General features: G+C 45.8%; 2 protein-coding genes across 10 annotated transcripts in view; one reads left to right on the plus strand and one right to left on the minus strand.

The window, feature by feature from the left end:
• Window positions 1-19,144, plus strand: part of TP53BP1 (tumor protein p53 binding protein 1) — a 93,050-nt gene extending 73,906 nt beyond the window's left edge. For 5 of the 6 annotated variants that reach the window (XM_055418331.2, XM_055418330.2, XM_088829466.1 and 2 more), the window contains 10 exons: window positions 5,944-6,215; window positions 6,878-7,027; window positions 7,319-7,749; window positions 10,265-10,456; window positions 10,862-11,077; window positions 12,774-12,989; window positions 16,416-16,510; window positions 17,013-17,212; window positions 17,712-17,857; window positions 18,242-19,144. In XM_055418331.2, coding sequence (XP_055274306.2) covers window positions 5,944-6,215; window positions 6,878-7,027; window positions 7,319-7,749; window positions 10,265-10,456; window positions 10,862-11,077; window positions 12,774-12,989; window positions 16,416-16,510; window positions 17,013-17,212; window positions 17,712-17,857; window positions 18,242-18,429 — 2,106 coding nt within the window. In that variant the 3' untranslated portion in view covers window positions 18,430-19,144. The remainder of the gene's footprint in view (window positions 1-5,943; window positions 6,216-6,877; window positions 7,028-7,318; window positions 7,750-10,264; window positions 10,457-10,861; window positions 11,078-12,773; window positions 12,990-16,415; window positions 16,511-17,012; window positions 17,213-17,711; window positions 17,858-18,241) is intronic. The other variant, XM_055418333.2, reaches the window with a different exon arrangement.
• Window positions 19,145-19,872: 728 nt separating this feature from the next.
• TUBGCP4 (tubulin gamma complex component 4) overlaps window positions 19,873-26,549 on the minus strand; it is a 49,877-nt gene continuing 43,200 nt past the window's right edge. For 2 of the 4 annotated variants that reach the window (XM_055418351.2, XM_055418349.2), the window contains exons 13-18: window positions 26,391-26,529; window positions 23,809-23,986; window positions 23,246-23,380; window positions 21,665-21,781; window positions 20,908-21,047; window positions 19,873-20,274 (exon numbers count right to left, since the gene is read on the minus strand). In XM_055418351.2, coding sequence (XP_055274326.1) covers window positions 20,262-20,274; window positions 20,908-21,047; window positions 21,665-21,781; window positions 23,246-23,380; window positions 23,809-23,986; window positions 26,391-26,529 — 722 coding nt within the window. In that variant the 3' untranslated portion in view covers window positions 19,873-20,261. Of the gene's footprint in view, window positions 20,275-20,903; window positions 21,048-21,664; window positions 21,782-23,245; window positions 23,381-23,808; window positions 23,987-26,390; window positions 26,530-26,549 lie in introns of those variants that run through there. The other 2 variants (XM_088829468.1, XM_055418353.2) reach the window with 2 other exon arrangements.

A 26,549-nucleotide genomic window follows, 5' to 3' on the forward strand; every position in this document is an offset into this window, starting at 1 on the left:
CTTTCTGTTCTCCAGGTTATTTATCTGTTCTTCTACCGTAGTTATTCTGCTGTTGATTCCTTCTGGTGTATTATTCATCTGTTTTTTCTTTAGTTCTTCTAGGTCTTTAGGCTTCCCTGGTGGCTCAGATGGTAAAATGTCTGCCTGCAATGTGTGAGACCCGGGTTCGATCCCTGGGTCAGGAAGATCCCCTGGAGAAGGAAATGGCAACCCACTCCAGTACTCTTGCCTGGAAAATTCCATGGATGGAGGAGCCCGGTAGGCTATAGTCCATGGGGTTGCAAAGAGTTGGACATGACTGAGCAACTTCCCTTTGTTTCTTTCTAGGTCTTTGGTAAACATTTATTGCATCTCTTCAGTCTTTGCCTCCATTCTTTTTCTGAGATCGTGAATCATATTCACTATCATTATTCTGAGTTCTTTTTCTGGAGCATTGCCTATCTCCACTTTTTTCTGGGGTTTTATCTTGTCCCTTCATCTGGGACATAATTTTCTGCTTTTTCATGCTGATTAACTTTCTGTAATGTAGTTTTGTTTTACTTGCTGTGTGATTGAGGTTATTCTTGCCTTTCTGTCTGTCCTCTGATGGAAAAGGCTAAGAGGCTTGTGTAAGCTTCCTGATGGGAGGGACTGGGGAACATTTGGGTCTTGCTCTGGTGGGCAGGGCCTTGCTTAGTAAAGCTTTAATCCAGTTATCTGCTGATGGGTGGGGTTGAGTTTCCTCCCTGATGTTTGGCCTGAGGTTACCCAGCCTTGGGCTCTATGGTAGGTTTAATGGCGACCTCCAAGGTGGTTTATGCCAAAGGGGACCATCCCAGACAGCTGCTGCCAGTCCCCCCATCCCTGTGGTGAGCCCCTGCTGACCCATGCCTCGACAGGAGACCCTACCACACTAACAGGTAATTTTGGTTCAGTTTCCTGTGGGCTCACTGTTCCTTTGCTCTGAGCCTTGATGCACACAAGGGTTTATGCTCTCTAAGACTGGAGTGTCTGTTTCCTCCAGTCCTGTGGAAGTCTTTATAGTCAAATCCCACTGGCCTTCACGGTCGGATTCCCTGGGGATTCCAAGTCCCTTTGTTGGATCCCCAGGCTGGGAAGCCTGACGTGGGGTTCAGAAATTTCACAGCAGTGGGAGAACGTCTTTGGTATTACCTTTCTCCATCTGTGGGTCACCTACCCGGGGTGTATGAGGTTCGGTTTTATCCTGAGTGTGCCCTCCTACCACCTCACTGCGGCCTCGTCCTTGTCTTTGGACGTGGGGTATCTTTTTCTGGTGGGCTTCAGCGTCCTGCTGTCGATGGTTGTTCAACAGCTAGTTGGGATTTTGGTGCTCTCGCAGGAGATGAGTGCATGTTCCTCTACTCCACCATGTTGAACTGGAACGCTACCTTTAATTTTATGTTTACAAAATTTTTTTCAATGTTATTACTACTTTGGAGAAATTACGAACTTAGCAGCTTTATAGAAAAACAATTTGATTTCATGACAAGTTTTTGTAACTGTTGTAGTCTACACTGAAGTCTGTGCCAGGTGCTGTTTTAAGTGTTACACATATTACTTCATTACTTCATTTATGATGCTTTTTAAAGTATATATCTGGAAACAGTAGGCTTGTTAGATACTCTGAGAGGGAAAAAAATTCCATGGTCATAAATATTAAGTTTGAGAAAACACCAAGAACTGTAAACATCCCTTCCCCCATTGTGGGAATTCACAGTGCATATTACATTAAAGGCTTTAAGAAGTCTTACAGGAAAGATACTTATTTTATTTTTAACCCCGAACTTCCCAGACTTATTTGACCATTGAACATTTTTTACAGTAATGTTTCTTATATCCCTATGTTACATAGTTTGGGAAATACTGCCGTAATTAAATAAAATAATAATAGCTGCTAAGATTTATTAGAGTTGGTGATGGACAGGGAGGCCTGGTGTGCTGCAGTCCATGGGGTCGCAAAGAGTCGGACAGAACTGAGTGACTGAACTAACTGAACTGAACATTTATTGGACACTGGCTATATGTCTGACGCTATTCTAAGGACTTTTAAGTGATTTAACTTATTTAATTCTCACAACTAAAGTATGAAGTAGATATTATTCTCATTTTGCACTCAAGAAACTGAGGGCATAGCCAGTTAAACTCACTTGCTTAATGCTATATAGCTAATAAACAGAGGAAGTGGAATTTATTCCAGGCAGTCTTATTCCAGAGCCTGCCTTCCTGACTACAGCAGTGTGCAGTCTCTTAATAGTGAAAGGGACATGTGTCAAAAGGAACATCTGTGTAGGAGTTGAGAAGAGGAAGAAACTCGTCTGAAGGGAATTTTGACAGTTCCTTTGGGTGAGGGCCAGAAAGTAATTTAGTTGAACATTGAAGGTTTTAGATATTGAGAGATTCAGGGAAAGGACATTGCATTTAAAAAGAAGCCTTGGCAGGCAAAGGCACAGAGGTAGAAAGTAAAGAGAACACAGGTGGGAACAGTCCAGTTGGTAGCCAGGCTAAAGATGTGAAGGTGGACAGGTCGAGGTCAGAGGATTCTGGGAGCTTTCCCTCATCTCTTGTAGCCTTTGATTATCATCTTTTATTCATTTATTTACCAGCAACTTCTCTGTTGCTGTGTTCCTAGCACTGTTATGAAGATAAAAAGACAGGGTCCTATTCTCTTAGGAGGTTACTCTTGGCTTGCAAGAAATCCAGAACTGTGGTCGCTGCAGTGGAGATGTGGAAAAGGTGTGTTAGAAAGAGGGCACAGGGCCTGTTAACTTACCTCAAGGTGGCTGAAAGGCCTCACAGAAGATGTATGCTCATGAGTGTGGCAGAGAAGGGGCAGGGCAGGACATTGCAAGCAGAATGAAGAAGCTTGTGAATGTTGTGGACACCATGGCATGCTTAATGAGTATTTAGGATGCAGCAAGAACGAAAGGCTAGGGCCTGATGAGAGAATGCTTCTGAGGTTGGTAAGGGCCCAGAGTGTGAGGCTTTGTATACCACAGAAAAGAATTTCGGTTTTTATCTTTTTTTTTTTTTTTTTAGATTTTTATCTTTTATGTGATGGAGAGCCTTGAAAGGAATGATATGCTCAGATTTGCATATTGGGAAGGTCTACTTGGAGCAATGTAACAGTTGATTGGAACAGGAGAGGTTAGAGGCAAAGTTCAGACCAGAGGCAGCGAGTGTCAAATTAGGGCAGTGGCAGCAGGGATTGAGAAGAGTAAAACAGATGTAAAATACATACAGAACATATAGAAGGTGAAATTGATGGGCTGCTGAATTCCTGACCGCAGGGATTATGGCAGAGGGAGGAACCATATATGATGCCTGGGCTTTCTGCTAGGGCAGATAGATGTGTGCCCAGTTGCTCAGTTATGTCCTACTCTTTGTGACTGTTTGGACTGTAGCCCACCAGGCTCCTCTGTCCATGGGATTTTTAAGGCAAGAATACAGGAGTGGGTAGCCATTTCCTCCTCCAGGGATCGAACCCACGTCTCCTCTGTCTCCTGCCTTGTAGGCGGATTCTTTACCCACTGAACCATCAGGGAAGCCAGATAGATGGTGGTACCGTTTACTGGGAGAATATAAATAGGACACTGGTTTATGAGAGAAGATCCTTCCTTCAGTAAATATTTATTTAGAGCCACTTTTGTGGCAGGCATTGTGCATTTTGGAGGATAAATCCAAGAAAGAAGATGGTTGCTACTCTGTCTTACTGTGGCCTCTGTATCCAGTAAGAGGGACACACAGGAAAAAGAATAAGCAAATATATTAAAAAGATCTTAACAGGCCAACTTGGAGCCTAGACCCAAGTCAGTATAAGAACAAGGCCTGAACTTCTAAACAGTTGCAAAAGCAGGGGTAGTTCACTGCTGCTCTTTGGGTCTCCTGTCCAACTGAGAAGCCACCTGGAGTCCCAGTCCGCTGGACTGGTCTTGCCCCTGCTCGCTTGCTGTGTTCATGAGAAGGAGTTGACTTAAGTTCTGGGCTCCCAACGCATGCTTTAGTTCAGTGACCTTGGCAGATGATGCTGACTCAGCTCTGGCTAGAGTAGGAGAGAAATGATAGGAGATGGTGAGGGAGAGGGGTGAGATTTCTGGAGATGGTGCAGGTTCTGGTAATGATGCTGGGGGAGAGGAGAGGAAAAGGTTAATGGTGTGATTAGATTGGGAAAGCCTGTTGCTGGGTGGGTCATCTGTTGGTTGTTAGCCTCAAAAATGATCATGGAAATAGGGGGAGATGGGGAGGCTGTGAACCAGGTGTAAGGTGTTCCCGCGTGAGAGGGATTGAGAGGGCGTGGGTGAGTAACACAGAGGTAAGGACAGAGTTTAACAGAAGGACAGATAATGGTTTGTTTGGTAGGAGCAAGAAGTAGGGAGGTAGAAATGATCTGTTAATGGCAGTGGGGAGCAAGGAGGCCTCTCATCTCCAAATTCTTTTCTTTTTTTCAATATTTATTTCTATTTATCTGTGCTGAGTCTTAGTTGCTGCACGCAGGATCTTTAGCTGTGGCATGTGGGATCCAGTTCCCCATCCAGGGATTGAGGTTTGGTTACGGAAAATCAACCCCTGCTACAGAGAGCTGCAGGGGATGTGAGAGACACTGGGGGTGCCCAGGATTCATTGAAGGCAAGGAGAACGAGAGGAGTTTGAGTTTTAGAGGGGTTAAGATACAAGTGTCCCTGGTATATCCAGGGGTAAGAGTTCAGTAGGCATTTGTATCTGAGAGCTTAGAGCTGAGTCAGAATAAGTCGTGTAAGACTGGCCAAGGAAAACACGAAGAGTGAGGAGAGAAATGAGAACAGACTCCTGGAAATACTAATTTAAAATGAAAAGGCTGAGGAAGAGGAGCCAAAAACAAGTACAAGTAAAGCTAGCTAAACAGGTAGAATGAAAAGAAGAAAGAGCGACCTTATAGACTTAGAGATTTCCAAGAAAGGAGGAGTCAAACAATCATTTAATCAGTAGTATTATTTAACTGTGTGTGCCTATGCTCATTGTGTGCTGTCTTCCAGAGAGACTGTACACTCTTTGAGGGGTGGCTCTGTCCTCTGCTTGTCTCTCCATCTTTTCTCTGGCAGCCAGCACGGTCATGCACGGACCATCTAGAGGTGGAAGGCAAATGGGCAGCACCTGCACTGTAATCTCTCAGTTCTGTGCCCAGAACCGACACTGCTGGTTGGTTCTAGAACTTTTCCTTATTAAGCCTGGGGATTAGCCTCAGAGGCTGCTTCAGGGTGAGCTCCAGGCAACCACTACCAATCCGTCAAAGCCGGCTCATGAGTGAGATAAAGTCAGTTTGATATTCCTCTCTTCTTTAGGTATCAGAAATCCAAATATTTTGCTTACTGTCTTTTTGGTCTTCATTTTTATGAACAGTAACACCATTATATATCAGTTTTTGCCTGTGATTTTTAATTTCCTTAATCGTGTATTGAAATAACTAATTTCAAACAACTTGTCAGGCTGCCCACTGCTGTAATCAGGTACCCAGAAGGGCTCCTGACCACTCTTTCTCCCCCTCTAACCTGCCTGCTTCCCTGCCTTCCTTCACCTGGGGCGCTACCTCTCTTCTCTGCGTTGGAATCCTTGCTGGCATCTCAGCAGCCAAAGGTTGTGAATTTGTCCAGTAAAAAGAGAATTTAACTTAGCTCTGGGTAATAGAGGTCCCCTCCTCCTGGTCTAGTACCACCTTTGTTTATTTATTTTATTGAAGTATATATTCCCTATAGAATGCACGGGTCTTAAATGTTCAGTTCAGTGGTTTTGACAATATGTCACCACTATTCAAAGCAAGATACAGAACATTTCCATTATTCCAGAAAGTTCCTTTCCTAATTCCCAACTCTCTAAACTGAAATTTCTTGCCATCTAGGACTGTCCAGTCATCACAGGAGCATTATGTTCTTGTGGTGTTTCTAAGCCGTTGTACCCCTTTCTTCCTTACAGGAGACCGAAGAGCCGATCGTAGAGTGTCAGGAGTGTGAAACAGAAGTCTCTCCTTCACAGACTGGTGGCTCCTCGGGTGACCTGGGGGACATCAGCTCCTTCTCCTCCAAGGCCTCCAGCTTACACCGCACGTCAAGTGGGACGAGCCTGTCTGCCATGCACAGCAGCGGCAGCTCAGGGAGAGGAGCCGGACAACTCAAAGGGAAAACCAGCGGGACAGAACCTGCCGAGTTTGCCTTGCCCAGCTCCCGAGGAGCCCCAGGAAAGCTGAGGTGCAGACAGGGTCTCCAGAGAGAGAGCCACCGCAGGGGCAGGGTTGCTGGCATGTTAATATCACGGGAAAAGGGGAGTCACGGGAAGTCCCTCCATCCTCCTAGGATCGATCAGCTCCTCTTCCTCCCCTTTTCGTTCCTCTCCTGTTTTGGGTTTGCATGGAAGGTAGGGTGGAGCCCTGTGGGAGGTAGACTTCCTGAGAAACTGTAGAAAACAGGTGAGGGGACCTCGGGAATGCTGGCCCAGGCTCCTGCCCCTCACCCCCCACTTTCTGCAGCCTGTGGGTGTTTTGGTTGGGAGCACAGGAAGTTTGGGGTAGTGGCCCCAACCTGACACGTTCCCTAGCTTTTTGTTTTCCTCTACAGGTACCCAGAGCCTGAAGTACAAGAAAAGGCAGGGCAGGAGTGGATGTGCTGTTTTTGAGGGCAGCAGTAGGAAGCTTTGTTAGGAGGGTCTAGACTGGCATGTAGAAGGATGTCCTTTACTTGTTATCCTAACTCCCGCTCCCAGCTCATTTGGTGGTGGGTATGTGGACCAGCTTCCTGCTGCCCTGGAGGCTCAGCCCTAGCTGGCCTGGCATATAGTCTGAGGACCAAGGGGAAACTGTGAAGAAAGGATCCGGTAGCAGGCGCTCTCAGACTAACCTGTCTTCATTCTCTAGTCCTAGAAAAGGGGTCAGTCAGACAGGGACGCCAGTGTGTGAGGAGGATGGTGATGCGGGCCTTGGCATCAGACAGGCAGGGAAGGCTCCAGTCACGCCTCGTGGGCGCGGGCGAAGGGGCCGCCCGCCTTCTCGGACCACTGGAACCAGGTACCCGGGTAGTGTGAGATACACTAGTCTGTGACTCGTTCAGAGAAAAAGGGAGCAGAGAGAAGAGGGGAGCAGAGAGTGTGTGGGGTGTCAGGAGGGAGACGAGGGGCCCACGCTGACTGGGGAGCGGGCTGGGACCAGAGTGAGGCCCCGAGACACCAGGCTGCTGCCTGGGATGGGGTTCGCAGCGACGGGCTGGAGACCCATGGACAGAGGAGCGGGAAAGCTGATAGAGCCATACTGCTCGTGGCTTATTCTCACTGCCTTCTCCTGTCTCTTATCTCACTTTAGGGAAACAGCTGTGCCTGGCCCCTTGGGCATAGAGGACATTTCACCTAGCATGTCGCCGGACGATAAATCCTTCACTCGTATCATGCCTCGAGCGCCAGACTCCAGCAGACGGGCGGACACGGGTGCTGGTGCTTTGCGTCGAAGCGACTCTCCCGAGATTCCATTCCAGACTGCTGCTGGCCCTTCAGATGGCGTAGATGCCGCCTCTCCAGGGAACAGCTTTGTAGGGCTCCGTGTTGTAGCCAAATGGTCATCCAATGGCTATTTTTACTCGGGAAAAATCACACGAGATGTTGGAGCTGGGAAGTATAAGTTGCTCTTTGATGATGGATACGAGTGTGACGTGTTGGGCAAGGACATCCTGCTGTGTGACCCCATCCCCCTGGACACGGAAGTGACCGCCCTCTCGGAGGATGAGTATTTCAGTGCAGGTACTGGAAGAAGCCTGACCCCCCCAACGCCTCTGTGTCCTCCAACACCAGCAGCATTCACTCTAGCCTCAGGCTCTTCTGTGTCCTTTAGTCAGAAATTTCATTCCTGACACTGCGTACTCTCAGCCCTGGCTTCTTTGTTGTTCTTTGTTCCCCTTGTTTATTTTTGAATAAACTTTGTAGTTTGGAAGAAATTGATATACACACAGCATCAGAGTTCTGTTAGCATGGAGACTCCGCTGTGCCCCTTACCCGGCTTTTCCCTTTCCCTGTTGTTAGTATTTTACACTAACCTGGTACCTTTGTCAGAATGAAGAATACTACCTTGGTACTTTACCATTAACTCAGTTCCTGACTTAGAGATTTCACCAGCTTTTCCGTGTCCTTTTTCTGTTCCAGGATCCAGTTCAGGATAACTGTATTGCATTTAGTTCTCGCATGTCTTTTGTTTTCAGATCTGTAACAATCTCTGAGCCTTTTCTTGTTTTTCATGACCCTGACAGTTTTGAGGAGTATGTACTGGTCAGGTATTTTTTGAATGTCCTTCAGTTTGGGTTTGTCTTATGTTTTCTCTTGGTTAGCTTGGAGTTAATGAGTGTTTGAAAAGAATGCTGCAAGAGTGAGGTGCCCTTCTCATCACATTGTGTGTGGGAGGGGAGTAGGTGACAGCCAGAGGGCGTCTCTGGTGATATTCACCTTCATCACCGGTGAATGACGTTTGCCAACTTTCTCCATTTAAAGTCAGTGTTTTTCCTTTTCCATTTTCTATTCTTTCAACTCTGACTTGTAAATTTACTACCTTTCTTGGTGGGAACCTTAAGTTGCTGAGAGTGGCAGACATATTAAGATGTTTGCGTTTAGGAAAAAGTTGTTAGTGCTGTGTTTGTATGTCTGCACACTCACCACTTATTCTCTGGTTTGGAAAAATCATGATTTTTTTTTTTTTTTTAAACTAAAGTAGCCAGTCTCCTGTACTGGTGATGGTGAAAGATTTCTGTCTGTCATGACTGTTTCATGTGTCCATTCTTTGAATGTGTTGCCTCTTTTCTATGCGGTGATTTGGAGATACATGTTTCGTCGAGTTTGTCATTTAAAAACACTCTTTAATGGGGGTTTTTGGAACAGTGATTGGGATACAGTGGGCAAAAATGCATCAGTTGAAGTCTCTTCAGACTTTGTTGTGTTTGGACTCCTCAGTGGTTTGTCGTCTGCTGCGTTATTTCATTGTTAAATGAACCACCTCACCTCTAGTTCTGGGTAACACTTAGCTTCACTTAGCATCAGCAGCACATGGATTGAGATCTTTTATGGCCTGTGACTTACATTGTTTGTGTCCAGTGCGTTTGTTCCTCTTTCCAGTGTAAAGCCTCTCTTGGAAGTCCATGTTAGGCCCTCTTAAGACAGAGACGGTTCTCTTTCCTGTGTGAATTGTGGCATTCAGGAGAAGGGGACTCTGGGTCCCATTTATTGAGGCTGTCTACTGATGTTAGACTAGACCTCTTCATTAGTGTGAAGGGTATTCTTGACCTTGGCCTTCTTTGTGCTCTTGAGGATTTAGTGTGGTGATAGAGGTTTAAGCCAGGAGATGAACAGGCAGGGGGAGAGAGAGTAGTGACTCTGTGGCAGAGACAAGGAGAGAACCAAGGCCTGCTTCTCCCTTTTTTTTTCTTCCCCTTGGTACATGCTCTGGGTTTCTATTAGCCCTTCATTCAAGCACTGGCTAACAGGAAAGAATACACTGATTTTTCTCTACATAGGAATGAGAAAGTATTCACATTAGTGCCTTGTTTTTATATTTATATTTATCTTTACATAGGTATCTTTTTCATAACATTGGAAACAGGCCTTGCCCAAGATCACACAGCTTGGTGGCAGCAGAATTAGGCCTAGACTCAGGTCTCCTGAATTCTAGCCCAGTGTCCTTTTATGCCCCACACTGAGTTCCTTCTAATCTGGAGGCCTTCTCTTTAGGTCCTGAATCAGAACAAGATCAGAGAAGCAGATAATAGAGAGGGAAGCTTAGGGAGGAGAGGCAGGATTTATTTCCTTCCTTTATCTGCTCTGTATTTCTACTTTGATTTTGCTACATAGACTCATGCTTTCTCTTGAAATGATGTCATCTGTCATCTGTGACTTAACTCAAGAATTATCACCCAGCCTCCAAACAAACAAAGAAGGAAAGGTTTAGTAAGTTATAATGGGACTGTTAAGAAACCACATGCATTTCATTTTGAGAACCATTTGAACTGCTAACAACCCATAAAGGCTGGCTTTAGGAAACTTAATTTTATAACTGGAGGGTTCTTGCTGCTGGGAACCTTCATGTTCCAGTGCTTGGATGGTGTCTGCATACATCCTGAGCGGTGGTGGTGTGTGGGCTTGGCGGCTAGGAGTTTGCTCAGTCCTAACCTCAGTCCTCTCTTGGACCTCCTATAACTCCCTGATTCAGGCCTGCTCTGAGCAGATGCCAAAAAGCCTAAACAAGCTGCTTTTATGTTCCCCCCTCCCCCCCCAGGAGTGGTGAAAGGGCACAGGAAGGAGTCTGGAGAGCTGTACTACAGCATTGAAAAAGAAGGCCAGAGGAAGTGGTATAAGCGGATGGCTGTCATCTTGTCCTTGGAGCAAGGAAACAGGCTGAGAGAGCAGTACGGCCTGGGCCCGTACGAGGCCGCGACGCCCCTCACCAAGGCAGCGGATATCAGCCTAGGTGAGACGTTGGCTTCCTGAGCTACTGCCTGTGGACCCCTGGCCTGCTTGTGGGCAGAGTGGTGGTTTTAGAGCAGTTAGTAAAGCTTCCCTCAGTCTTACTCCTTTGTGGTGGATGAGATGGTGTGAACTCTCACATATTGGGAGCCACTGCATAGCTCATGTTTTCTTGCCAGGACCCAATAGTAAGTCCTCAGATTTTTCTGGCCTCCCCAGCTCTGTAAAGGACTATCAGTCATGGCAGAAGCTGAAACAGAAAATATGGTGGCCTTGGAAGAGGCTTCCTGCCCATGTGGGAGGTGGAGGAGAGGGTGTGGTGGTTTCTAAATCAGTCTGCGCTCAGCTTCTTGGAGGTCAGGGCCTCAGACCATGGGAGATGACCTGCCTTTGGCTCATTGTATCGCAGACAATTTGGTGGAAGGGAAACGGAAACGGCGAAGTAACATCAACTCCCCAGCCACCCCCACCACTTCCAGCAGCAGCAGTACAACCCCTACCCGAAAGGTCACAGAGAGCCCTCGTGCCGCCACGGGGGTCCCCTCTGGCAAAAGAAAGCTTGTCACTTCTGAAGAGGAGCGGTCCCCTGCCAAGCGAGGCCGGAAATCTGCCACTGTGAAACCTGGTGAGTGCTCCCTTTTACCCTCTTCTCCCCCAGACCTCGGCGAAATGCAGGGTCAGCTGCTGGAGAGGTGGAGCCTGGCACGAGCAGGGGCTCCTTCCTGATTACAGAGTTGGCGACCACACACGCCCACCTCTCCATCTCCCAGCAGAGCCCAGTTGGGTACCAGAAAGGAAGGCAGGCTTTGACTGGAAACATCCCTCGACCCCTGTGTCGGTTCTGGGAGGGAGAGGAAATGTAATGAAATTTAGGCAGACTCACAGGAGGTGCAGTTTTTCTTGGACCTCTTCCTTTATCTGGCACTGTCTTCCTCTGGAAGCTCTGCTGCCCTCTCCCTTGTGTTCAGGGCCCTCTGGCTTTCCCACATGTCCTATTGAAAGCTGGTAACTTAGCCTGTATCCCCCCTTGCCCTACTAACCCCCAAACAACCCCTTTCCAGTCCATCAAGTTGTATGTTAATAGAGAAGTTCAGTCCATCTGTTGTTTCCTGGGTCTGTGCTGTGACCCAGCCACAGCCTCTGCGGATGCTGGAGACACAGAGTCTTGGGTGTCTGCCCCAGGGCGCCGTTTTAGTCTAGCAAACTGAGGAAGTTGGTTGTCGTCGCATGTCCTGGCACCTGGCACTTTTGTTGCCTGTGTCTTCTCCGTATCTGTTTAATATCTCTGCTGTGTTTCAGGGTATGTGAGGCATGGAATTTAGTGCTTCATACATTTTACCTCATCCAGCCTCTGTGAGTTACAGGTGCTAGAATTCATTTTCTAGTTGAAGACTCTAAGGCAGAATGTTGGTTTGCTTCCCGAGGTAACCGAGTTGTCCGGAAAGCAGCCTTAGGCAGTCTGGCTGTGCAGTCCAGGCTTGTGCGTGCCACAGCAGGCTGTTCTCTCCTGCTGGTTTCATTTTAGGGAGGCATAACCTGACTGTCATCTTAGCCTCCCAGTGAGCCAGGATTCAGCTTCTCCATGCCAGGTATTTGGTGTTTTCCTCAAGGACTTACTGGGGCACTCCACGCATGGGTGTTCTGGGAGTCCTGGACTGGCCGGTTCACTTCCCACTCCCAGGTGTTGGAAACTGGGGCAGTTGAAGCAGGCTGTTTTGATACGGTTCTGTCAGCATGTAAAAGCACTTTATTTTACCAAGGATTCTGTGCACTGTTTTGGTGAGGGTCAGGGACAGGGGGGAGTATCTGCTGGGGACATTTCTTGGTGAACTCACTTTTTTAAAGGCTGCTTCAAAATAGCACTAGGCAGGGAATGTCGGCTGAAGGTTTCCAGTCATTTTTCACTTTTACTTTGTGTTAGAATCACCTTTTCTTCAGGTGACTTCAGAAGTTTTTTGATTTGGCTCTATAAAAACAATGCTAGTTGTGAAAACAATGTATACATTGTTATGACTAAAATTTAAATACATATAATTCCACTGCACTGTTAAAAAAATTATTATTATTATTTTGAGCCAAGTGGCATGGCTTGCGGGATCTTAGTTCCCCAACCAGGGATTGAAACCAGGCTCTTGGCAGTGAAATCGTGGAGTCCTAACCACTGGACTGCCAGGGAATTCCCTCTGCCTTGTGTTTGTTTCCAGGTTGTTGGCCATAGATTGGTTTTTGTTTAATAGCTCAGGAAAGTTCCGCAGGACATTGCCTGCCCACCCTGTTGTGCCCAGGCCATGGTCTGTACCCTGTGCCTCTGTCCTTCCTAGGTGCCGTGGGGGCAGGAGAGTTTGTGAGCCCCTGTGAGAGTGGTGACAACCTGGGTGAGCCCTCTGCCCTGGAAGAGCAGAGAGGGCCTCTGCCCCTCAACAAGACCTTGTTTCTGGGCTATGCCTTTCTCCTCACCATGGCCACAACAAGCGACAAGTTGGCTAGCCGCTCCAAATTGCCAGATGGTCCTACAGGAAGCAGCGAGGAAGAGGAGGGTAAGGCCCTAAGAAGCCCTAGGGGCTCTAACACCCATGTGCGCGTCCTTCCTTCCTATTCACTTTATGAACCATGTTGAGGAGGCAGGGCGTGTAGCAACTGGAGCCAGGGTCAGGGAAAACGAGTTTAACCCTGCTTGCTTTGTGGTTTATAGACTACTCTCACAGAATTTCTGTTAGCAGTTTCTCAAAATAGTCCTTGTGAGGCAGATGGGAGGTAGGTCTTATCCATTTTACAGATGAGAAAACAAGCTGCTGCTGCTAAGTCACTTCAGTCGTGTCCGACTCTGTGAGAAAACAAGCTAGGAGAGATCAAATAATTGCTTTTTATCCACAGTAACGGTGGACTCAGGACTTAGAACTCCATTTTGTCCAGTACAGTCAGATTTCTGAATGCCCTGCCACCCTTCCCATTGGTGTTCTCTGGGCCCAAGAAGACACACCTGGGAATGAAGTTCGTTCTCTTGAGTCTGTGTGTGTCAGACTAAGAAGGGTGGGCTCAGGGTCCCGGGTGATTTCAGAGAAGCAGCCTCTAGGCCCTTTCACCTCTTGTACGTCTCTTCAACCTTAACCTTATATATTGCATTTCTGTGTTGTCTCTTAGGGTCTGAGTGAAAGCTGCAGTGGGGAGAGGTAAAAATTATTTGAACTGTCTAAAGAGTGTGTGATCTAGGTGAGAAAACCGGGCAGGCACAAACAAACCTTAATATGAGTGGCAGCAGCGCAGTGCCCATGTGTGTCTGCTGAGGCTCATGCTCTGAGTGGAATGATGGTCTACAAGTTAGACCTCTCACTAATGCTGGGCCTTGCAGGAGGGAAGTCAAATTAGGGAACATGGTTATCAGAAAACAGCACCAGCTGCAGATCTGGGATGGTTGTCACTTTAGGTATGTGGCTGATTTTCCTAATTAACCAAAACTCTATCTCACCAGCCACAGCTCTGTGGAGATCTGTATGGGGACCTGGGGAGGGTGGTCAGGGAATTGCGGTTGAAGTGTATACTGTCTGGAGGTACATAAATGGTTATCAGTACTGAGGTTTTAGGGTGTGGGAGCAGGTATCCAGTGGAGGGGTTTCAAGAGTAAGTGTGATCCAGGCCTAGTTTTTCAGACAGAATTCAGGTATGTGAGGGGTTTCCTAGCCAAGGATGTAGTTTGATTTGGGTCATGAGTGATTGGGTATGTCAAGGTTTCAGAACCACGTTTGTGGTCTTGTTTTCTTTTGCTTTCACAATATTGCTGGACTCTAGTCTTCATTCTCCAGCACACTCCTAGCCCTTTCCTAGACTCAGACTTCACAATGCAGTTCTGTAGATGTTTTGTTGATTGATACAGAATGCCTAAGAAAACTTGCTTTGGTATGAGATGCAGACTGTCAGATGCCTTAAAATCTGTGAGCCTGTGTCAGATCTTATAAACCTGAGAATTCCTTCCATCCCCTCTTGCAGATATATCAAATATTTTTAACCTCATTCTTATAAGCATGAGTGAGGGATAGGTTTTGTCTCGAGGAGGAATTTGGACCTTTTTTTTAGAGGGAGCAGGCCATGTTCATTGTGGAAAGTGTAGTTATGACGAACATCTGCTTTATGTTGCTCCTTCATCCTTATACATTGCTCCAGCAGTATCAGAATTTTTGGTATTTTTGGTATGTAGTATATTTTAGAGGTTCCACGATCTCAGGAAGCAGGGGACATTTGTATTAGAACAGTCCTTTACTAATTAGCTTTTAAGAAATTATGTGATATGTCTTGCAGATAACCAGGAATCTCTTTTATTTGTATCAGGCGCTCAGTAAAATATTTGAATCCACCTTGTGAGACATATTTAGTAATGAGTTAAGAATATGGCACCTGATCTTGTTAGGTGGCACATTATCAGGGGGACCTATCAGCCACAGGGATTGACTTCAGAGTTAGGTACCTTTATCCTTGATTTAGAGGATGCAGTAAAAATCTGTTCATTTTAGTGTCTGATTGACCAGGGCCACTCATGAAGTCAGAAATAAAATTAAATCCAAACTGAGAAATGTTAGAAATGGACTGCCGAGGTAGGGGTAATACTTGATTACACAAATGCAGGAAATAAGATGGGGATTAAAAACTAAACAGGTCGGGACTATAAACAGTTCTGGATAAGTAGACATAAAATAGAAGTCTTGAGAAAAATAAAGGACCTTGGGGGTCTTGGCAGTGACTCAGCAGTAGTGTGTTGGTGCCAAAAAGTGTGACATGATATATTGATAAGGGCCAAGGATGCCAGGGCAAAACTGAGAAATAGTCTTGCTGGATTCTGAGTTTCTTACCGCCAATTAGTTTCTAGTTTGAGTTTTCATTCTGAGAAGAATATGGAGAATGCTGAATCAAGAAAAGAGCAATAAAAGCAAATAGGCTGGTCAGTCAGACCTGAACAGAGGCTTGAGTTTGGGGCACCAGCACTGCCTGAGCAGGGCTGTCTGTTCCAGCAGGTTCTTCTTCAGGTATGAGTGGGGGGGAAGGGAGTGGTCCTGGCACCGAACTTTTGATACATTTGATTGGGTTTTTTTATTTGTGATAAGTCCCATTAGAACTTAATTTCTCCGAAAGTCTCCTAATTCAATAAAATCTCTAATGTCTTTTTTTTTTAACGTGTTATTTAAATATGAGAGGAACAAATGACAAAAGTCTCAAATTAGATATTGGTCAAAAGAAGCAATTTCTAATTGCCTAGGGTCATTACAGGTTCAGCCTCATCTCTCATAACTTCTGCTTCACCCTCAAGAATGTAGAGCAGTCACTGATGTTCAGTGTCCTGAGCTACTTCGAGATCATCAAAGGTAGATAGTTTGCAATAAAGGTTGAATTAGGCCCTTCTGGCTAACCTCCAGTTAATTATATTTTAGAAACCCCATTTTCTTTGAGCATTTTGGTTTACCAGTTTTACTGGATAGGGAGTAAAATGCAGATGAAGGGCACATTTGAAGGCTTTATTATAAAAAGTGCTAATTGGCCATTCTTCATCTCCACAGAAGGCAGAATTAGAGGAAATAGGCTTAGTCTGCGAGAGAGATTAGGGCAGACAGAAGGAAGAACTTCCTGATGGTAAGGGTTACTCAGGTTGGAGGGCAGCACTGTGGGAAGTGGGTGTGTCGGTCCCCAGGCACAGTCCCTTGACGCGTCTTAGTGCAGAAGCCTTCGCTGTTCTCAGGTCTAGGAACTGCCTCCATTTCTCATCTTCCCCACCCTTCCTGCTCCTGTCCCTTTTATGGGCCGCATTTCATAGGCCTCGTGACAGGTCTTTCTGACCCATGGGGAAGCCCTTTACCTGTTTTGGGGATACAGTATAGTGGAGATAACTGGGGAGTAGGAAAGATGACAGTAAGAAACAGGCATAAAGTAGCAAATGAACCAGCTGGTAGTGATTATTATCTTGGTTATGTTTTTAATAGAATATTTAGAAATTCCTCCTTTCAACAAGCAGTACACAGAATGCCAGCTTCGAGCAGGAGCTGGCTACATTCTTGAAGACTTCAATGAAGCCCAGGTAAGGCGTTCCTTTGTGTAGCTTCCCAGGGGAGGCAGTAATGCAAGTCCACTTGCTGGACCAAGAAGCGGCTGGATAGAGTTGGTAGAGATTTTGGGAACTGAGACACTGCCAAAATGTTGCATAAAATAGAACTTTTATTGTGTACAAGGAAAAGAAGGCAGAACCGTGGGTTACTTTAATAGGATTGGTTCTGTTGCTGGGACAAAAGCAGATTAAAATTTGTGTTTAACGGAAATCTTTTTCACGGTACTGGCTAAATACATGGAGTGTGGTTGTCTCTTGAGGACTTAGACCCCCAGAAAGCTGCAGGTGAGGCAGGGAGATGATCTGGGGAAGCTGCTTGGGTGAGAGGAGGCCTTGGGTAGGACAACAGACTCAGTCACATTTTGGATAGTATCTGGAGGTGTTCAGCTCTGTTCTCTGTGACTCATTAAGGAAGCTATTAAGCAGCTTTCCATAGTCATCACCAGACCCACTGGTTTTGTGCCTTTTCTTCCAGTGTAACACAGCCTACCAGTGTCTCCTAATTGCGGATCAGCATTGTCGAACCCGGAAGTACTTCCTGTGCCTTGCCAGTGGGATTCCTTGTGTGTCTCATGTCTGGGTCCATGACAGCTGCCATGCCAACCAGCTCCAGAATTACCGCAATTACCTGCTGCCAGCTGGGTACAGCCTTGAGGAGCAAAGGATTCTGGATTGGTGAGTAGTTGTGAGCCTGTCTAGAACAGCAGACAGGAAGACAGCAAGCTTCCAGAGGGGAAGAATCTCAGTGGGAGAGTAAGTATTTCTAGAAACTGGAACAATCATAGGATACATGACAGAATTTGGGTTTGAGATTATTTTTGCAATTTAGTTTGTTTTTCTAGAGTATATGGTTAGGGACCTTTTTAAAAACATGAGATTTTCATGTAGATTCAATATTCTCAATTTGTCAGGTGAGGGGACTAAGTTTTAAGCAAGACATTTAAAAACATAGGCCCAGGAACATGATTTGACTGATTATAGGGCTCAGGATAAATCTGGAAATCAGAAGGGGTAGATTAGGTCAGGATCCCAGAGAAGACACATCATTCAAAGAAAGAGGGAAGGGGGTGATGCCCTTAGCAGGGCTTTTGAAAGCATTCAGATGTACCCGAGTCCCTCTGCAGAAAGGCTGTTGGATATTATTTACCATGCTGTTTCTCCGACTCCTCTGTAGGCAACCCCGTGAAAACCCTTTCCAGAATCTGAAGGTACTCTTGGTATCAGACCAACAGCAGAACTTCCTGGAGCTCTGGTCTGAGATCCTCATGACTGGGGGGGCAGCCTCTGTGAAGCAGCACCATTCAAGTGCCCATAACAAAGGTACCTGGAAAGTGTGTGTGTTGTTATTGAGCCAAGGATGTCCATAGCTTTTAGGCCTGGTGCTCCAGATCTCAGGCCTGATAGAAACACACATGAGGTCAGTCTAAGAGAAGAAAAAGAGTACTTTCACGAGGTGAGCCACCGTGAGTGAAGCACTGGGCTGTTTGTGCTTCTCTTGGTGTCCACTGTGTACTTGCTGAACAGAGGGCCAGCATATAGTGAGCGCAGCTTTCCACTTTGCTTGTAATCGGTGGCACCAAGTTTGGCTTGAAGGGCTTTAATTTGGGCAGAGTGGGATATACTGGTGAGAAGGCTTACCTCTCTTTTTACTGGAGGGCTAAATTGAGTCTCCTTTCCTCGTCCACCTTCCCCTGCTCCCTGCAGATATTGCTTTAGGGGTGTTTGACGTGGTGGTGACGGACCCCTCATGCCCAGCCTCGGTGCTGAAGTGTGCTGAAGCATTGCAGCTGCCTGTGGTGTCACAAGAGTGGGTGATCCAGTGCCTCATTGTTGGGGAGAGGATTGGATTCAAGCAGCATCCAAAATATAAACATGATTATGTTTCTCACTAAGGATACTTGGTCTTACCGGTTTTATTCCCTGCTGTTGTGGCGATTGTGTTTTAACCAGGTTTTAAATGTGTCTTGTGTGTAACTGGATTCCTTGCATGGATCTTGTATATAGTTTTATTTGCTGGACTTTTATGATAAAATAAATGTTGAATCTCTTTGGTTGTAGTAACTGGGATTTCTTGATCCATTTCTTTGAGCTTAATCTCAGAACAAATTGCAAGACAAACACAGTAACTTCTCTGCAGTTTTCAGTGGATTTGTTTGCTGTAGGACAGCGGGCCAAGGAAAGTAAGACAGTGAATTTTTTATAGTTTTCTGTGGTATCACTGTCAGAAGATTACTCTGGGTTGTCTAAAATTCAGTACTTCGCAAAATCTGATTTTATAGTAGGCCCAGATTATAGTTGTCCCAAAAGCTGAGTTGAATTGGGCACAGCTCTTAGTTTTATGGCAGTGAAAAGAAATCTCTTTAGAGTTGAACTTACTTACAGCTGACTTGTGGGTGCTATACTCTGAGCTAAAAAGGACCAGTTGTTGTGAATGGCTGGTGACTGTAAACTTTATGACTTGCTGCAAGGATAAACATGAGAAACAGTGATAACACTTGAAAATGTCAGCAGCTCTAGTCAGAGGTCAGAATTTTACTACTGTCAGTCAGAAGCTGTTCCTTTTCTACTCCTAGCATCATCCCCGTTAAATGTCCTCTCATTCTGTAAATCAAGGCTTAAATCTCTAATACCTTCTTTTTTTTTCCCCTGCCAAACAGTAAATATTTTAGCCTTTGTGGGCCATTTGGCGTGTCACTACTACTCACCTTTGCTATGATGGCATGAAAGCAACCGTAGACAATAGGTAAGCAAATGAGTGTGGCTGTGTGCCGATAAAACTTTATTTACAAAAACAAGCTGGCCTTACTTTGCTAACCTCTGCTCCAGAGGCAGCAGTGGTAGGGTCATCTTTAGCTGACAGTTACAGGGAATAAACGTCTGTATGTGGTAGAAGATGTAGGGATGGACAAGGGCCAGATTGAGCGGCTACACACTGAAGCCAGAATTATCTTTCAGTTTGGAGGCAGTTGTCCAATGCATATTTATTTTGGCTCATACTGATATGAAGATTGATGGTTATCAATGATGGCTGGGCATATTACTCCTGTGGTTCTTCTAAGAAGGGATGATCAGACCTGCATCTTTCAGTATTTGAAATCTCAACACTTTTTTTTCCTTAAGGACCCTTTTTTCTTTTTAAAAAAATACATTGTCAGCAGCAGAATTACCTTAACAGTCTGAAATAACTAGAAGTTACTGGTAGAATTCTTCAGTCACAGTTGAAGACCCTTAAGGATGGGAGACTCTCCATTCCAATCTCTGAAAGAGGAAAGGAGGTCTGTGGGGAAACCTAGGTTACCTGGTGTTTTTTTTGCTCAGTGGTAACATCCAGCATATTCCTTTTTCACATGAGCCATATAATGTTCTGAGCTGTGTAACTTACTGCTGTCTCTCTCAAAGCTTGAACAGTACCTAGGCATGTAGTAGGTAACCTCCAACAAATGTTCCCAGTGTAACAGACCTTGCCTGGTCAGCGGGTGGGCCGAAGCTACAAGTCCTCCGTGGTGAGTTGAGAACTCTGCAGAGGTGGGGCAGAGGCCTCTCCCATACAGGAACCAGGGGAAGGACTTGCACCCATGGATGTTCAGTAATGGCTTCTAGGAGAGAAGTCAGAGCTTTTCCAGTAGCTGCAGACGTAAGGAGGCCAGCGAGACAAAGGGTATGTTTGTTTTGAATCTTCAGTCACAATGCAGTGGGATTACTTCAGGTTGTGGACCAGAAATTATCACATCCCAAAACTACAGAAAGAAAAAAAGAGCTGCATCAAAATATCATGCATTCCCGAGATTTTCTTCTAAAAAGTACAAATTGGGGCGACCTGTGATCTAGACAATCTCATCTTAAAACTCTTTATGCTAAAATCACTTAGGAGGAATCTGCCTGACATTTCAGAGAGAAAAAGTGCTTTTTTGAATGAGAGAGACATCGGAGAAGCCACCTACCACTGAATCTATTAGATTTTTTTAAATCACTATTAGATTTTTTAAGTTTAGAGTGTGAAGCAGTGGTTCCCTCCTTTTAGAAGCAAAAGCTCTAAGGGTCAAGGAGGCTGGGGGTAAGAGGCGTTAAGGCTGAGCAGCTGGCTCATGTCAGAACTGGAAACTGAAGCCATGCTGCCTCCCAGCACAGCAGTGCACAACTTAGCCAAGAATTTAAAGTCCATCTCAGCGTTAGGAATGTAAGTATTTACTTAAACTTCTACTGGAAAATAATCTTTTCTGACGATCAGACACCGCCTTTTTCTTCTCCGAGCCTTGCTTGCTTTCTTTGGACTAGATGATAGCTAAAGTCTCCTTCCAACTCTGGAATTCTCCAATTTGTTAAAAAGCCACACACAACCCACTGAGCGCCCTAGAGGTGGTTGTTCTTACCTCCCCAGAGTGCCACCAGCCTGGGTGTAATATTTGTTATAATCTAGTCGTAAGAGTAGCTGAGCCAAATCCGAGTTGATCTGATGATTGCGAACACTGGAGAGAATCTTAAATAGGAGTGAAGACTGACGGCTAAAACCCTGAAGAGAGAAGGACTCAAGCTGTGTCATTCCTCTTAGATATATCAGCTACCCACGTGGAGTGAAGGGGGCAAAGGGGATTCGTTGGAAAAGTCTTCCTGAAAATTCTACAGCATTAACTGGCCTTCCGACAGTCCCATTTCTGTTGACTCCAAAAATGACCTTTGTACCAAGTCCACAGAACACAAAACTTCCTATGAAAGTACCCTCATTCTCAGTAGGAATTTAGCAGCCAGCTTTAAATAAGTATACTCTGCTGTGTACTGGGCTGGCGAGAACCTGTGTGTTCAGATAACACAGACCTGCCTGTGTTACAGGCAGATAATTATAATCTCGGTGAATTAGGGGGATTTAGTTCAAGGAAGAGGGTGGATGTTAGAAAGCAGGAACAAAGCCAGTGTGTATTTGGTGGCTTAATAAATCGTTTGGGGCTTAACTGCATTTGAACACCAAAGCAGCACATACTTACCTGGTTCAAAAATGGATAAAACATTTTTTACCTTTGTATCTTGTTATTTGTGTGTGTGTACTGGAGAAAAGACCATGATCCCCTTTGCGCAGAACCACCTATGTCCCTTGCACGGGGCCGCACACGGCCAGTGGCCAGGCTGACTCACCTTTACCAGGATGCTGAGCTGGGCAGCCCCACGTTCATCCAGTGGGCCCAGGTTCTGACTGACCAGTGAGCAGAAGCTGTGGCAGAGATCTAAGATTTCATTCAGGCAGTGAAACACCTACCCAGGAAACAGTTGGCATTAGGAGAAAAAGGAAGATACATCTGTGAAAGATTTGGGAAAATAAGAGCTAACCTGTTCCCATTTTGTGGGCAAAGACCTTGCGCGAAACCTCCACCTGCGCCACAGTCAGTCGTCGTCTCTCGGGCCCACCAAGTGTGTGCCCACGCTGAGCTTCGCTTTCAGTGCTGTTCCCCGTGCCTGGGGCGCTCTCCTTGTAGCTATTCCCAGGAGCGCCCCCGTCCCCACTGTAGCCTTTAGCAGCCCTTGCTTCCCTCTCCTCTGTATTATGTATACTGTTCACTTGGCGTTTGTTCAGGCCCCCTGTGTTGTTACTGATCTGTGATATATGTAAGTCCTGTTTCTCCAACTAGATTGTGAGCTCCTTAAGGGCAGAGCCATGACTTATACCTCTTTGTATCCCCAGTGCCTTGCATACAGTAAGCACTCAATAAATATTTGATGATGATCACCTGCTCTGATACTCTGCTTTTCCGCAAGGATGCTCTCATACCATGTAAGGACAGTCTCTCTGTCACAGTGGTTCTTGGTTGTTTTCAATTCACAGAACCCTCTGGAGTGGCAGCTGTAGAACTCACTCTCCTTTAAAAGTGGCCCCAAATACCAGAACAAGAGTGTGACTGAGGAATAACGATCAGCTCCCGTCAGAGATAAGGCATAACTATTCTATCAGAAAGTACTAGGAAAACAAAGCAAAACACTACTCGGGGTCCTTTTAATCATTTTGCCTTTTTTATCCTTGAACTGCAATCAGCTTGTGTGCTTTCTGAGACTGGTGCCAACTGGAGCCCGGGTTCTACTAATGTAAGTGCTCTGGGGCCTAGATTTTTTTAAAAAAGCTCCCAGATGATTCTCACGTGGAGCCGAGGTTGAGAATAACTTCCCTACAGGAGATATACGATATATGCATGTACATATGCACGCACACACACACACGTAGAAGGAGATGCTACTCTAGCTATCTGAAAACAAGTTCCAAACTGGTCCATCCTGATCCGAAAGATTGCTGAGAAAGTAAACTCTATGTGCTTTTCATGAGTCTTTCTATGGTATCATAAAAGATTTTTTTAAATTTCTTTAAATTCTTCTTTCTTGGGACTTCCCTGGCAGGCCAGTGGTTAGGACTTTGCACTTCCACCACAGGGAACTAAGATCCCACATGCCACAAGAAACAAAAATTTTCCTTCCTTCTGAGGGGTAAGCATATATTATCTATAGCTGCTCACCAGGTCCTATGGTATAATATTTCAGAAGTTCAAAGACATTTTAAGTTCCTTTTTAGTATTCCCTCTTATTTTTTGTCCATTGTAAATTGTTAAAAATGTTTAAAGACAGAGACTGAAAAGCTACTGAGTGATTGTTCCCCCTTTCCTGGCAAGTCAAAGTGTTTTAAGTGATCAGTCAGGCTAGAAGCAGTCTGCGCAAACAACCAGCTCTACTTACAGGTTTCAACAAGATAAAGGATTGGGCCAGCAGATTGCTCAGGAAGTGGTCGTGAGCCAGTCGGATGCTTTCAAAGTCTCGGGTCGAGTTGATCTGATGAAGCAGCTGTGAGAACTGAGACTCCAGCACGTCTACCTTGAGACAGTTACACAAATCATTTTAGTACCTCGCTCAGTCTAAGGACTCAAGGACATTAAGGTGCCTGAGCGATGAAATAGAAATTCTTTGTCCCTACCAGCCTCCAGTGTCTTGGCAGGTCCCTCCTACCCCTCATTCCCTCCACTGACTGACTTGGTTAAGTCCTGTGGGATCCCAAAAGTGACAGCAAACTAGGTTCAACAGTCACGAACAGCATTACTGTTAAGTGGATGAAGCAGACTGAGGAGTCAAGGTCCGTATTTCTACTTTCCTCTAAACTACCCCCCAAGAAACAGACCTAGTGATATAATCCATGGATTTTCAGACCCCAGTTTTCCACCAGCTGCAGGATTCTTCTTCAGTGGCTCCTGCCAATCTGGGTTTTTTTCATACCCCTTCCTTCCGGCTCATCCCGCAGCACAGACCTGGAGGTAGTACTGGAGGTTATCCACCAGGAATGCCATGTGGTTTCTCAGGCGCCACTTGACTGCGTCGGTCTGGTTGGACTTGAGGTGCTTGCGCTGCATCTGAAGGGCCCAGCAGTGCTGCAGCTCAGCTTGCACCCGGCGCACACTCAGCAAATACTTAAAAACAACATTGTACCTGGACAGGAACACCAGACCATTCAAGATAAAATGCCACGCCCCACCTCCGCCCACGCGACAGACCCTAGGACTCCGTGCCACCCACCTCCCCAAAAGGCAGGAAGGATATCAGAATGGCTAGAAATGTGAACAGGTAAACTGGTTTATTTCTATGATGGAAAATTGTACAGCCACCAAAATGAAAAAAACTTTAGCTGTACAACATTACAAAATGACTCCAAGTGATATGATTGTGAATAAAAAAGGAAAGCTGAAAAGACTACATATAGCCTGATACCTTTTTGGTAATGCTTAAAACAACTAAGTAGGAAAAAAGTATACTTTGGGGGAACATACTTAGTTGTTATAAAACTATAAAAACGATAGAAAACATGGGATTTAAGATAGTGGTCACTTAGGGCTGAGGGAGGCAAGGGAGCAGGGCTGAGAAGGCCCACACAGGTAGACATTAGGGTCAGTGTAGTAGATTTTCTTCTAGAAGTGGTTTTATGGTGTGTGTGTAAGGAGGACGGGAGGAGGGCCTTGCATGGACCAACAGGAACGTGTTGGGGACCAAGGGTTTTGGTTACTGTGATTCTCTGTCCCTGAAGACCAGAGGAGAGAGAAAATTAAGGGCTCCCTGGGGAGAGGGGGATAAATTAGGAGGTTAGGATTAACAGATACTCACTACTGTATATAAAATAGACAACAAGGTCCTACTGTATAGTACAGGAAACTATATCCAGTATCTTAAAAACCTGTACTGGAAAAGAATATGGAAAATATGAATCACTGCCGTACACCTGAAACTAATACAACATTGTAAACCAACTATATTTCAGTTAAAAAAAATCAAGGGCTCCCCTCACTGAGCTCTAAGTAGCTGCCGGATGTCGAGTCCTGTATTGAGAAAATGAATGGGAAGAGCAACCAGTTCGTGATGGAAACAGGCTTATTGACCTATTCTTACCTATTCTTAGGGAGGCCTGCGTAAGAACCTGATTCTGTCTGGCTTTAAAAAATAAAGTTTACTTCTAATGGAACAATGTACTGAAAATAGTACACACACCTTGTTTGGATTCTGATTTGAACAAACCCAACCATAGAAAGACATCTTTTAGGTAATAAGGGAAACTGCAATATGGAACTATTGTTACTTGTACCGGGTGTGATAATGGGATTGTAGTTACGTTAACAAATGTTCCTTTTTTGATTGCATAGTGGTGGAGTGAAATGATGTCTGGGATTTGCTTTAGAAGGCTCTGGCCAAAAAGAGGAGATGAACCAAAGAGCATGACATGGTTGGTTCCTGGAGATGGACGCTGTGTCCATGGGAGTTTGTTACAGTCCATACTTTTGTTTACATTTGGGAATTTTCATAATAAAATGTTTAAGAAAATACTTCTGAGCTTGATTGTTCTTCAAGGGCGTTAGGAGCCTATGAAGGAGAAAAGCAGACTGGGACCTACAGATGCTCTCAGGAGGGAGTCGGGCAGCTCACTTAGGTGGGCTGTGGCTGTGGCTTCTCCTTGAACCAGCTCGGTCTTTGCAGTCTATGCCTATAGCGTCTCGTACCCTACGCTGCTCTGCCCCCCAAAGTTGAGGCTTGTGTACAGGGATGGGGAGGAGGAGGAGAGGCCACACACTGCTGCTGCTGCTGCTAAGTCACTTCAGTCATGTCCGACTCTGTGTGACCCCATAGACGGAAGCCCACCAGGCTCCCCCGTCCCTGGGATTCTCCAGGCAAGAACACTGGAGTGGGTTGCCATTTCCTTCTCCAATGTGTGAAAGTGAAAGTGAAGTCGCTCAGTCCTGTCTGACCCTTAGCGACCCCACGGACTGCAGCCTACCAGGCTCCTCCATCCATGGGATTTTCTAGGCAAGAGTACTGGAGTAGCTTGCCATTGCCTTCTCCGGAGGCCACACACTGGCAGCCTGTAAATTGCTCCTTGTGTGCGTGCTCAGTCGTGTCTGACTCTTTGCGACCCAGTGGGCTGTTGCCCGCCAGGTTCCTCCGTTCATGGGATTTCCCTGGCAAGAATACCGGAATGGGTTGCCATTTCCTCATCCAGGGGATCTTCCCAACCCAGGATTGAACCCATGACTGCTGCTTTGGCAGGTGGATTCTTTTGTCACTGCACTACCTGGGAAGCCCAAACTGCTCCTTACTTTGCAATTAAACAAAAAAGGTTCTAAGGCTTTGACCCTCGCAGCCATTGCGGCATTCACTGCCGTCTCACACGCACAGCCTCACTTATTAGCGTTGTCTCCGGCCCCTGAGGGCATCCAAGTTGCAGCCTCTGATTTACAGACTGTTAAATTGTTGGCTGGCTCTCTTGCTCCCACCAGTTCCACTCCTGATACTTTCTCCCATGAAAGTAAGTTGGATAATCATTACCTGTGAGAAACTCAGAAATACTCACTTTTCCAGGACAGCAGGGGTGAAGAGAATGTGTAGTGGCCACTGCACTTTGTAGGAAAGACCCAGGGCTGCCCAGCCAGATGCTGGGGCTTCCCGCGGAGAAGTTTCCCGAGAAGGCCCTTCTCTTGCCTGAGTAGCATCTGTTAAGAACAGAGAAGGT

The sequence above is a fragment of the Moschus berezovskii genome, chromosome 21, assembly GCF_049115385.1.
Source record: "Moschus berezovskii isolate FMDL1 chromosome 21, NW_MosBer_1.0, whole genome shotgun sequence".
NCBI classification, from domain to species: Eukaryota; Metazoa; Chordata; class Mammalia; order Artiodactyla; family Moschidae; genus Moschus; species Moschus berezovskii.